The sequence below is a fragment of the Mandrillus leucophaeus genome, unplaced genomic scaffold (assembly GCF_000951045.1).
Source record: "Mandrillus leucophaeus isolate KB7577 unplaced genomic scaffold, Mleu.le_1.0 Scaffold587, whole genome shotgun sequence".
In the NCBI taxonomy this organism is placed as follows: domain Eukaryota; kingdom Metazoa; phylum Chordata; class Mammalia; order Primates; family Cercopithecidae; genus Mandrillus; species Mandrillus leucophaeus.
Window position 1 is genome coordinate 1,757,306 of NW_012106330.1, and position 13,809 is coordinate 1,771,114.

Consider the following 13,809-nt stretch of genomic DNA (forward strand, 5'->3'; position numbering starts at 1 on the left):
TCTTGAAAAAAGTAAAATAAAAAATTACTGTCTGTGCTTTCCAATATGGTAGCTATGGGCACCATGTGGCTATTGAGCACTTAAAATCTGGCTAGTCCAAACTGAGATTTGATGTGATTATAGTACAAAAAAGAATGTAAAATTTCTCAAAGCAATTTTTAAATATTACATGTTGAAATGGTCATATTTGAGAAATATAATATTACTTGTTATTGTCTGATACACTTATTAGAAAATTAAAAATTGTATAAGCAATTTGAACAATATATCTTTTGGATAGTGCTGATCTATATGACTGAACATATCACTGGGATTACCCACATTCTGCCACCAACCTTTTCTTTACTTTTGCAAGAGTTATTCATATCATCTGCCTCCCTCGTTCGTTGTCATTTCCCCTGAGAGCAGATAGAGTTTTTAATTTACCTTTACATCCTACATAGCACCTGGCACTGTTTCTTAATAAGTGTTGAATAAAGTACTCATTTTCAATGCTTATTTGCTCTCCATATATTCTTTAGCTGATTTTCTAATTCAGTATTTCTGGCCAGATGCATTAGCTCACACCTGTAACCCCAGCACTTTGGGAGGCTGAGGTGGGAGGATTGCTTGAGCTCAGGAGTTGGAGACCAGTCTGGGCAACATAGTGAGATCTCATCTCAAAAAAAAAAACAAAAAAAAAAACCTAATTTAGTATCTCCTTTCATTGATTCATTTCATTTCATCGAATGAAAGCCCTAATATATTCACTGTTCTGTTCCAGTATGTTTTAGGAAGATGAGTATATTAGGGAGCTTACAGTCTAGAAAGGGAGACACACATAGATGAGAAGGCCGTGAACTGTAGAAACTACATCTGTGTAACTATTCTTCTATAATGTGGTTGGACATAGTTGCTAATGTAGTGTGGTTGAACACATTATAGAAGAATAATTACATAGTTGTGGTTGGTAATTAACTTGGTGATGATACTGAAAAACAGATGAAAGAAAGATTCTCTTATAATTTCATTTATGCTGTGTGTAGAAACAATCTAAAAGTATGTTGGCAAGTTTGTTTAAAGCACAGAGGGTATTAATTATGTAGACCAATGAAAGTAAAATTATGGCTTTATTTTATGACTGTTGAAGCCAAAATACAAATTTAAAGAGCCCTGAGAGAGCTGGTATACGGTATTCATGTAAAAAGTTTCCATTTTTTAAGCTAAGTTACCTAGTTTCCTGTGACTCCAAAATTAGATTCTCAGGAAGATAGGAGCCTGTGATCTACCAGCTGTGATCCTGATTGTAATTAATATCACATGCCAATATAATGAATGATCAAATTATGTTATAGAAGTATGTCATTTAAATTTCTTGTTTTCCTGCCATGGGGTTGAATTTGCTGTTAATTTTCTTTGACAGTGAATTTTCTCTGTCATTCACAGAGAATCTTTCCTGAATGTCAAGATTTCTAAATTTCAAAGTTGTTATTACTTCTGTAATGTATTAGTTTTATAATCTGATACAAACTTCATTAAACCATTATGTATTAATCACAAGTTTTAACCATCTTAAGTATTTTCTCTTTGTGTTTATGTTTGTCATTGAATTAGGTGGCGTTCTATTTATTTTTCATTCCATGTCTTCTGATATTTTTTTTTTTTTTTTTATTTATTTTTTCATTCCATGTCTTCTGATATTTTAAAAGAATTATATACAGTTGTTTACAGGATAACATTATTTGGGCCCAAAGAAAAGAGAAAAAGTAAAAAAGAGAAAGTATTAGATACATTAGTATTTCTGAGAGATTTTTTCCCCATAGTTGCTAACATTTCCTGAAAGAAAAAGTAAATGTTTAGATAACAACTTGGTTGATTAGGTCAGCTGTACTGATTTTAGCTGTGCAACTATATGCTGACTATTGATCAGCAAATAAATTTGTTCAGGAAATTGAGAAAATTTAAAATGTGAAAACTAGAATAATAACTAGGAAAATAGATACTTTTCTTGCTTTTCTTAATATTTGAGAGAAATTAAAGACATAAATTTGAATTGTAAGTTTGAATATTGTCCCAAGATGCTGATGTTATCTCACGGAAAGGTAGGAGAAATCAAAATAGAGAAAGTAGCTTTTAGCAAAGCAGATTCTAAAGATAATAGTCACTAATATTTATTGTATATTTTATGCCAACACTTTTCTAAAAGATTTATGTAACTTAGTTTAATTCTCTTAACATTTTTTTCAGGTAGATGCTATCATTTGTACTCTTTACTGCTAGGGAAATTGATGAAAGGTTAAATATTTTGCTAAAGGCTATACAGCTATATTATGGAGCAAGAATTCAAACCTTTTAGTCGTCTTCAGAATCCTGTGGTTCTGCTTGGAAGGTCTAAGTGTATCAGTGGTGTAGTGATTAGACCAGTTGGATGGTCTAAACTTTTATCTTGTACACACATATTAGGCAAATCTACTGTAATGTGACAGAGGTTTCTGATAATGTTATATATGGGGAAAAACACATATAATATGCATCTGTGTTGCCTAGATGTTGTGGGGGAGCACATATAATATGCATCTGTGTGGAAAGCTAACGCTCTATTCCACAGAAAAGGGAAACATAGTTGGAAATATTTAGTAATGGAAATAAATATTATTTGTACACACTGAGAGAAAGAGAGTATATACTATGTTTAAATTACTTAAGGAATTGGTAGAAGTCATTGGGAGCAATCCCTAGTCGACATTGTTCTGATTATTTCAAAACTAATGTTCATTAAAAAAAAAGTTTTTACTCATTGTAAAAAGACATCTTTTTTTTTTGTTATTGTTTGTTTGTTTGTTTTTGTTTTTGTTTTACTTTGTTTTGAGGTGGAGTCTCGCTCTGTTGCCCAGGCTGGAGTCTAGTGACGTGATCTCCCCTCACTGCAAGCTCCGCCCCCCGGGTTCATGCCATTCTCCTGCCTCATGTAGAACTACTATAGAAATTCCATCATCACATCAAATTTGCAGTCTAATAGCAAAAGAAAGTCTTGATATTTTGATGTTTTTATATAATATGGCGATGGACCATATAGGAAGGAAAGAAGCGTTAAGCATGAGATTTGGTTCCTTTTATATTTATAAAATCAGATGCTAAGGTATAACCTTCTTTTCTCAGCCCCCAAAAGACAGAATTTACAGAAGTGGTGAAGTTGTGTTATCAAGTATCAGAGAACACATTAACAAATTGCCTTTACTATGTTCATTTTAGATATAAATGCACTAAGTAGCATCTTCATCTTAAGAGGCAGGCGATCCATTTATTTGAATGTATTTGCCCCTAATACTTCTATCCCCTCTTCCTCTTTCCTGTCCCTGAGCTCTCAGGTAGCTGGGATGTTGCTATTCTGAGTAACCCCAGTAGGAACCCTAGAGACAATTCTAGCTCAACCACTCTGAAGAAACAGCTCTGTAAACAGTATTGACCCCCCAGGGGACCATCAAATCCGTTTACACAGATACCAGTTGTCACAAACTATTTACAAAGCCAGGCAGAACAGAATTTCCCAGCCTCTAAGAATCCCTATTTGATTCTAGCTACTGCCTTACTTCTGTATGGTGGTCATTAAATAATAGTTATTTTTGGCAATGAGTCATGATTTATTGGGTAGCATCAATCTAACTGAGTATAGTGTATGTTAAAAAATGTATAATTGTCTGAAGAATTGAACTCAAAGGGAATCTTAAAGCTTTCCTTCCTAGAATAGGCAATGGTGTTGTAATACTGTTAATTTTCCAGACTAAGGAATTGAGGGTTTAACAACAGCATTAGCATTGTGACAGTTAACAACACTGACACCTCCAGGAGCAAGCAATAATTCATTAGATCATGAAAATGGTTCATTGGAAACAGCATGAAAGTCACTAGAGAGATAGACCAGCAGATGTATTAAGTACTAAGATTTTATGCCTAAATGAATAAACTGTCTCTTGCAATAGCAGTAGGTGGCATTTTAGGGTAATACCTAGTAGTAATCCATAATGTCGTTTTCAATTGATAGCAGGATAAGTTTATGTGGTAGTGATAGTATGATACAGTAAATGAAAAAGTTGGGAATTATATTTGGTTTGAAGTGGTCAAATTCTTATGTCTAAATAAAAGAATGTGCCCACAGAAAAGCAAATGAAGAGATTGATAGTAATCACAAATTTTTCCCTGTTAACTCTGAGAAAGTCAGACTTCATAACTTTTGAATAATGAAGAAAAGATTGACAGTTTATTCTTTAAGTCCATATAGATAAATGAAGTTGAATAGTATTAATTCGGTTAGTCATAATGTTAGAACAGTTAACGATGACATTAATTAAACACTAAAGTGGATTACTAAAGAGAGTTTCTGTTTCAAACCACATGAAAGAGATAGAGGAATCAACAGGATGGTTTTAGGTTTAAGTTTTCATCTGCCTAAAGATAAGAGTTTGAATCGAAAGTGAATATCTTTCTGTTTTACATTTATCTTATCTTTTAAATTGACTAATATGCAAAACAGACCAATAGCTTCACTTTATGACATTTTAGTGGCTTGTGTTTATATTTCTGTATGCAGTTCTTTTTCAAGTGATGGGGCAATACAAATAAGCTCAGCTAAAGCTCTTAGTAGCTTCATCTCATTATTGCTTCGTAAAGATCCTTCAGAGATGGAGAGTTTAGGGAAAATAACTGAACTTAGAGTTACTAACTGCTTTCATCTTCTCTTGGTTGGAAAAGGTACTAATTCAGAAATAAATTTGGGCTATGAATAAGGTAAAGAAAATTAGGCAAAATGCAAGATGATAGAGCAGTATCTTAACATTTGTCTTGAAAAGTCAAAGTGCATCATGCCTGTTACTTACTCACTAATGTTTCAGAAAAAAAAAAAAATTGTAAGGTCAGGCATGGGGGCTTATGCCTATAATCCCAATACTTTGGGAGGCAGAGGCAGGAGGATTGCTTGAGCCCAGGAGTTTGAGACCAGCCTGGGCAACATGGCAAGACCCTATCTCTGAAAAAAAAAATTAGTGAGGCATGACAACACAGCACACAGCTGTAGTCTCAACTGTTTGCGGGGCTGAGTTGGGAAAACTGCTTAAGTCCGGGAGGTCAAGGCTGCAGCGAGCCATGATTGTGCTACTGCACTCCAACGTGGGTGACGGAGTGAGACCCTCTCAAAAAAAAATTGTATTTGTGTAGATACATATAGAAAGAATGGTTAATAAAGCAAGCATGATAAAATGTTAATATTTGGGGAGTCTAGGTAAAGGGCATACAGTAATTCTTTGTTTTGCAACTTTTTTATGAGACAAATTATTTCAAAATAAAACAGTAAAAATGAAGGATTATCTAATGTCAGTTTTTGTCAGTTTTCTCATTTAGCTTGCTTCTGTAGTCATTGAAATCTTTGACATTTGGCTCTCATTTCTTCTCTCCATTTTCTGCCATTTTTCTGGATGACTTCAATGCCTTCAAAGGTGGTACTTTCAGCACTCTGACTTCTTGATTTTCTCCACTCCAAGTATGTTCACTTTTAATTTATTTCATCAACTCATTTCCAGATGAGCCATACCCTGGACTTTGTCCTTAATACTGATTTTAGAAATTTTCTTCCTGACTATAACATCTTGTCATTTCAATACAAGAAGTGTCTCTTGGTTTTTCCTAAATTTATTTATTCTCCTCTATATTCCTATTCCTATTCTCTTATTTTTATAGTCTATTAACTTTTTATTTCATCTAACTCTGCCTATTCTTTGGCAGTTTGCTACTTCGCATATCCCTTCTTGACCTTTTTTGGAGCAAATGCCTTTGTGAAGTCTTCCTAGAGTCTTCCAGGTGAGCATTAGTATGTCTAGCATATTGTATGTATTTGGCCTCCATAGCCCAAGCATAATCCTTACTATTCTGTATTCAGATCATTAGATGAGTTTGCTATCCTCATTGTGCTAGAGAGTCTTTGAGTGGAGTGTTTGTTTCCTATTCATCTTTGTTTTCCCAGTACCTACCACAAGGCATATCACGCTGTAAGTTTTAAATGAACGATCAGTAAATTAATGAATAAATAAATTAGAGGAGTCAACCTTTTTATACAAATATTTGAATACTAATATAGTGTAATGCAGGATGACAGACAGGAGAGCATTGAGAGCCTTCAGAGGATTTAACATTGATTTCCTGGAATCATACTTGCCAAAATAGTTGGTCAAAGAAACAAGACAAGCAGGAAAATTTTTATAAATCAGCCATGTATATTCTAAAGTAAAATTAAATTCTCAGATTGGGAATCTGAGGTGGAAGGATTGCTTAAACCCAAGAGTTTGAGGCCAGCCTACACAACATTGCAAGATCCTGACTTAAAAATATTTTTTTGGAATAAATTTTCAGTAGAAGAGTATGGATAGTCTGATTTGCAGAACAGCCTCCAAATTTCTGATGAGCCTTTTGAATTAGAAATCTAAAAGCTTTTACTACTGAACAAAATGAGAAATATCCAGAAATAGAGCCAAGTCACACAGTATGGGTCCTTTAAAAATTTTTAACATTTAAAATTAAATTTTAGAATGATAGTCTAGAGTGTGTCAGAAATCAATGGATTTATTGTAAGAAAACTTCAAGGGGTTATAATTGCTAAGACCCAGGAGGGATCAACAAAGAGCCCTCTTATTGGGAAGCTCTTATTGGGAAGTTTCCACATCTGCTCTAAGTTTGAAGAAGATAATGTGGTCACAAGTTAAATAGTGGTGATTTATCAAGAGTTCAGGGGATCACAAAATTTGACATTAGGTTAAAACCGAAGAAAGAGAACTATAAAACTAGTAAACAAATAGCAAATTTAAATAGCAGGGATAAGGTCAACTAAACACCAGGAGGTAAGGAATAAAAAACTGAAAGGAAAAATAGACTGAATTAGACCTCGAAATATGGTGGTTAAAACTTGGGACAAGGCTGGGCGCGGTGGCTCATGCCTGTCATCCCAGCACTTTGGGAGGCCGAGGCGGACGGTTCATGAGGTCAGGAGGTCATGACCAGCATTGCCAACATGGTGAAACCCCGTCTCTACTAAAAATACAAAAATTAGCTGGACGTGGTGGCACGCATCTGTAATCCCGGCTACTTGGGAGGCTGAGGCAGGAGAATTGCTTGAACCCGGGAGACGGAGGTTTCCGTGAGCTGAGATCGTGCCACTGCACTCCAGCCTGAGTGACAGAGCAAGACTCTGTCTCAAAGAAAAAAACAAAAACAAAACAACTTGGGACCAGTTGTAGATAATCGTAAATTTGGTCTTGAACAGGCCAAAAAGAGTTGGGACTTAAGAGTCTGAAGCAGTTGTGGGGCTGTCATGGGGACCTGGGGGCTTTTATAGTTGGCAGTGGTCCATGGACCATCCTTTTTCCTTTTGAAGAAACATGGCACTTCATAAACTGAAGAAGAATGTGGGGCTTAAGAGTTTTTAAAAAATATGTCCCTAGGGGCAATTTTTGTTATTTTGATAATGCTTTCAGTAACTATTTCTGATTGTTTTTCATTTGAGCTACTTACAATGTTATGTTAGTGTACGAAAGCATGGTCTGTTAATAATATAGAGGCTTTCCTTAGTGCCCATTTATAAATTTTCTTATTCAGATTTTGAGAGTTTCATTATATTAATGCCGGCCTATTACAGAAAAGTAGCATGGTGACCATCTAATGCAAACCAAGTAAGAATTTTGAAATGTCAAGAATGAACAAGTAATCTTCAGATGTATCTGTTCCTAAAACTGTCTAATTTAATTTAAAACAATATAATGTTGAAATTTCACAGCTGTCTTACGGTGTGTAATTATGATAGCACATTCTCTCTTCTAATTCATTTCTTCAGAGTGATATGAGAATAATTTACCAAAAACAAATGATACTGATCTAGTTTCCAGCTACCAGTAAGAATAATGTCCAAGATCTGGAGTTCATCACTGGCTATACCTAATTTCAGCATATATATAAGCTAATGATTTTCTCTTAAAAAATGAATATTTTCATGAGAGGTATTTTATTTATAAGCACCCTCCTTTTTTGGAAAAAAATCAAAAACAACTCAGCCTGAGCAACATAGCAAGACCCCATCTTTACAAAACATAAAAATTAGCCAGGCATGGTGGCACGCTCCTCTAATTCCAGCCATTCAGAAGACCAAGGCAAGAGGATTGCTTGAGCTCAGGAGGTCGAGGCTACCGTGAGCCATGATTGCACCACCACACTCTAGCCTGGGCAAAAGAGAAAGACCTCATCTAAAAAAAAAAAAATAAAGTAAGATAAAATAAAATGACTCTTTTCTGCCTCCAGTGATTTTAAGTTTAAAGAAGGCACTGCCAAAAATCAGGTGAGATTGATCTGCCTTTTAAAGTTCAAGAAATATTTCTGCTCCAAATAATAAAATACTAATTGCAATCAGTATTGGTGCCTGTTGAGCTGATTTACTAGTGAACGAGTTTGCTTTGTGTATGTATTTGTGTGTCATTTTCTCCCCAAAACTTTAATGTGTCATTAAATACACACTGTCCCTTTGAAATAGCCATTATGTACTAGCTGTAGCGTAAGATAATTTTTGTGAGATAGGCATTGCAAAGTATCTTTTCTAATGTATAATACATATAGGATAAGATGGAGGTTAGAAATAATTCTCCTTGTATTGTGTCCCTTTTAATATGATGATGATTACAAAAATAATAGTTAATATTTATTGATGTGTCAGACACTAGGCCAAGTATTTTGCATGCATTAATTTAGTCCTCAACAGTAATATTATATACCCATTTTACAAAAAAGAAACTGAGGCAGGATGGGTTGAGCCCAAAGCGATGCATTTGGCAAAGCTGGAATTCTAACCCAGGCAGTCTAATACCAGAGTTCCACATACATTATCACTTCACTATAATCATTAACTTATTGTATACTATTTTCAGAAATCTAGAAAAATTAATCTAGAAAATAATACCTTCAAATCAGTGGTTCTCAGCCTTGAGCATATGCTGGAATCATTTGAGGATCTTCAGAAATATAGACTAAGTCTTACAGAGATTTTTGAAGCTCTGAGGATTTAAAAAAATCTCCTTAGGTATTCCAACATGCAGCCAAATTGTGAACCACTATCCTAAATATCTATTGACTGTGGAAAATGGAAGTCTTGATGACAAAAACCACACTGTCCATGCTTATCTGATTACAGTATGATTAAGACTAGAAACTATCTGTTTAACACTATAAGAGTGTTTCCAAAAATATTTATTTGATTGAATGATTTAATTTGTAGTTATGGTGTTTAATATATCATGTGTTACTTTTTTGTTTAAATACAGACATAACCCACAGTTATCTTGAACAAGAAACTACAGGGATAAATAAAAGTACACAGCCAGATGAACAACTGACTCTGAATTCTGAAAAAAGTATGCATCGGAAATCCCCTGAATTAGTTAATGAAATATCATATGAGAACACAGAATGGCCAGGGCAGAGATCAAGGAATTTTCAGATCATCAGTTCTCATCCAGATAATCAGTCTGTTTACTCCACTACTGAAAATTACAAGTAAGTGCTCATAGCCCTAGATTTAGAAAGTGGTAATTGGGGCCAGGCGTGGTGGCTCATGCCTGTAATCCCAGCACTTTGGGAGGACGAGGCAGGCAGATCACTTGAGGTCAGGAGTTTGAGACCAGCCTGACCAACATGGTGAAACCCTGTCTCTACTGAAAATACAAAAGTCAGCCAGGCGTGGTGGCACATGCCTGTAATCCCAGCTACTCAGGAGGCTGAGTCATGAGAATCGCTTGAACCTGGGAGGCGGAGGTTGCAGTGAGCTGAGATTATGCCACTGCACTCCAGCCTGGGCAACAGAGCGAGACTGTCTCAAGAAAAAGAAAAAAATAAAAAAAGGAGAAAGAGAAAGTTGGAATTGGAAGAACTTTTTCTTCCTTCCTCCCTTCTTCCGTTTCTTCCTCTTTCCTTCTTTCTTTTTGGTGTTGGCTAATTCAACAACTTATTAAAACTTGGCGAATCTATCAGGATTTTCTACTGTTTCCATGATATGGGTATAATATGTCTAGTTAACTAAGTGAAAAAGCACAAAGTGCATCTGAAGAAAGGCAGTGAGGTTTAATTCCATTTTATTCAATATTATTTTCTGTGACCTTTCTTTATGTATTTGGAAATAACTGTTAAATTGATATACATGAGATATCATTCACGAAAGTAAAAAATCTGGCAGCTCCAGGACAAGGTAAGCCCAAACATGCATTTTGGTTTGGGTTAGCACTATTTTTCATTTAAATGAATTTGAATGCTTTTAAAAGGGCCTTGTGCTCTACCATTTGCCTTCCTTATTATTTTACGTTCTCAGCTTTTACCCATTCACCTTGCCTACCTAGCTCATGAAAGGATTTGAGTTTGTGATACCTGATACTTTTACTCATGAGATTAAGGAACTTTGGTAATTAGTCATGTGCTAGAAAAATACTATTAGATTTAAAAAGAAGTTTCAGTGACTAATATATTTTCAGTCTAGACAAAATAATATTTTACAGCATACTATTTTTAACAGAGTTTTGCATAGGAACTTTTATTTCTACTTACTTTCAAATTATTCAGTAGATATGTTAATATATAGTAAGATATAATTAAATAGATGTATTGATAGTTCCCATCCCTTTTTCAGATTCTTACTAAGGTGTAGGTTGGAGTACATACTGGGGAGTAGAAGCACAGAAGAATGAAGTAGGGATAAACATTTTATAACCACATGGGTAAAGTAAATAGTAGAGATTGGGCTAAAGTCAGATTATGAGATATCTAGTATAATTACAACAGGAGATATATATGGTAAATAGAGCTGCACTGACTGTCCCGGCCCTCACTAAATTTGTTCTTAGTGACTCTAAGATTTACCTATGCTTACAAATTTAATATAAGGCCTTCAAAAAGCAGCCCATCTCTTTTTCTTTCCCTTCCTTTATACTGTTTACTTACAAGTTGATACTGTTCTCAAGTAGCATACAAAGTGTCAAAAAATTAGTTTATCTTACTCTGAAATATTAATCAGTTTCTTTATTACAGCATTATGGAACATAGGCACAATGATATGCATTATGAATGTATGACTCCTTGTCAAGTTACTTCAGACTCAGATAAAGAGAAGACAATAGCATTTCTTCTAAAAGAATTGGATCTTCTCAGAACAAGCAATAAAAAGGTATAATATGGAAAGTCTGATAATTGCATAGTATGGTTTTAGCTGTTGATCTTCTAAATTTCCTTTGTTGCCCATCATAATTCAGTTTTATTTTGTACTTTAATCATTTAACAGTAGCTTCATGTTTTTGCCATACCTTGCCATCAGGGTATGGTTGAGTTAAAGGGTTGACAATGAAAACATTTTTTTGGTTTCCTACCTTGCCGGTCCGCATTAGCACTTCCTTTTTCATAAGCCCCTGGTTCCTTGTATAGGTATCTTTAAAAAAAAAAAAAAAAAAGATTCATTCAAATTTTAGTAAAACTCTACTTCAGCATTATAGAGAATGAGAGATAGAATGTGCTGGTTTCATGTTACTCTCTTAATTTTGTTTCTTTATTAGTATCCGTTCCCCATATTTGACCTCAGTAATATATGTAATTAAACATTTCAGTAGCAAGACTTGGCCATATTGTCATTTACCTTGTGTTAATCTTATACTGCTGCATTTTGTCCAGTCCAATTTGTCACGTTATGTTTTATCTTCTGTTCTGACTCTTACTCTAGTTATAGTCATGTGATCATTAAATAATTTTACTAAATAATGTACATTTTCTCTGTCGTCTTCTTTTTTTTTAACCTCTACATACTTCTCTGATTTTAATATTCTAGTTGTGTGACCTAATCAAACTGAAGCATGATGTCAGGAATGTTGATCATGTTTGAAGGAAAACAGCTAAAATGACAAAAACCTAGGGAGGAATTAAAAAAACATTTGGAGGGATTCTGTATGAGACGTTTTCTGTACTTTCATTTAGCAGTTATTTATTAAATGCCAATTATGAGTCAGGTGTCAGTGCCAATTTAAATGGAATATCATGGGGTAGTATTCTCAAAGGGACATTTGTATCAGATATTAAGATTATTGTCTTAATTTTGTTTCAAAATATTGGACTTACTAAGATAAACTGTAAAGCAGTGCTATCTATTATTTTATTAGGCAAATCCCCTCCAAATATTTTGCATTAAGAAAAAAGGATGGATGAAACTGCTTTTGCAGTAGTTGTTTTTATTATTATTTCTTTTGAGATAGAGTTTCACTCTTGTTGCCCAGGCTGGAGTGCAATGGCAGGATCTCGGCCAACTGCAACTTCCGCCTCCTGGGTTCAAGTGATTCTCCTGCCTCAGCCTCCCGAATAGCTGGGATTACAGGTGCCTGCCACCACACCCAGCTAATTTTTTGTATTTTTAGTAGAGATGGGGTTTCATCATGTTGGCTAGGCTGGTCTCAAACTCCTGACCTCAGGTGATCCGCCCATCTCAGCCTCCCAAAGTGCTGGGATTATAGGCGTGAGCCACCGCACCCTACCTGCAGTAGTTATTTTTAAGAATAGTGTTGGTCTTCTGAATTTCATTTGCCTATTCATGCACCTGTACACATAAATTAAGTGTATATTGGGATGTTTTCATAATTTCTATATAATTACAGGTAATTATTACTTTATAAATAGCTTAAATTTTTAATTTTTTTTCTGGAGTTATATATCTAGGCAGTTAAATATTATATAAGAATTAAGAAAAAAAACAAAAACTTTGAAATTAATTATATTTTTGCAAGACCTTTGTCAGATAAAAATCCATGATTTTTTTTTAATGTGCTTTAGCTTCAACAGAAATTGGCTGAAGAAGATAAAGAACAGAGAAAACTAAAGTTTAAGCTGGAACTCCAAGAGAAAGAAACAGAAGCTAAAATTGCTGAAAACACAGCAGGTATAGTAGAGGAATATTAACATATGGCCTGAAGAATCACACACAAGGTTATTATATGATGTGTCTTGGTGAATACTAGCATACTGGCTTATTTGCCAAAGGAGGGAAGCTCTTTCCTTTTTTTTTTTTTTTTTTTTTTGGCTGCTTAGAAAATAGGTGGCTTTAACATCCTGGTACTGGTATTAGTGAGAGCTTTACCTGTATTCATACTGATTTGGGCATTAAATGCATTGTTAACACCATGTCAATCCAATCACAAAAAGGTTGTTTGTTTTGTTGGAAGGGGCTGAACAAACAAGGGGAAATAATGATTACCAGTGCCTCTACCTTTCAACCAGCAGTTCAAATACCACTTATTGTTTTAGCTCGTTGAGAGGAAATACTTCTCCTTTGTATGAAGATAGTCACATATTCATTGCCAATGGAAACCTACATTTGATTAAAAAATCTGTTTTGTGCAATTAATAAGTTTTCATCTGATGATGTAGATGCTAATAGAGATAATATTTTCCCTGAGATTAAAGTGAAAGGTTGCCAAACTTTCAGATTATAAATGATTACCTTAAATATGTTCTGGAGTCTATCTTTACTCAAAGGTCTTTGCAAGGAGAAATTTTTTAATGTGGTTTTGATATGTTATAGATACAATGAAATGATTCTCTATGGTCTGTGATCTCCATCTGTGTATGCCACTGTGAATGTCTCTCTCACATTGTTTTAGTATGTTAAGGAAAGAGAAATTTCATAGAGTGATAGACATTAGCATTCAGAGCCATTTTAGACATCACTGATTTTAACATTTTTATATCATTTGGAATGCTTTTAAGAAACAATTGAATTTTGTG

At 34.5% G+C, this 13,809-nt stretch overlaps 1 protein-coding gene across 2 annotated transcripts in view; it reads left to right on the forward strand.

Annotated features, from left to right (window-relative positions):
- Positions 1-13,809, forward strand: part of MIPOL1 (mirror-image polydactyly 1) — a 218,111-nt gene that overhangs the window by 34,919 nt on the left and 169,383 nt on the right. The window contains exons 3-6 of one of the 2 annotated variants that reach the window (XM_011999191.1): positions 5,755-5,829; positions 9,327-9,558; positions 11,080-11,215; positions 12,859-12,964. In XM_011999191.1, coding sequence (XP_011854581.1) covers positions 9,419-9,558; positions 11,080-11,215; positions 12,859-12,964 — 382 coding nt within the window. In that variant the 5' untranslated portion in view covers positions 5,755-5,829; positions 9,327-9,418. The remainder of the gene's footprint in view (positions 1-5,754; positions 5,830-9,326; positions 9,559-11,079; positions 11,216-12,858; positions 12,965-13,809) is intronic. The other variant, XM_011999190.1, reaches the window with a different exon arrangement.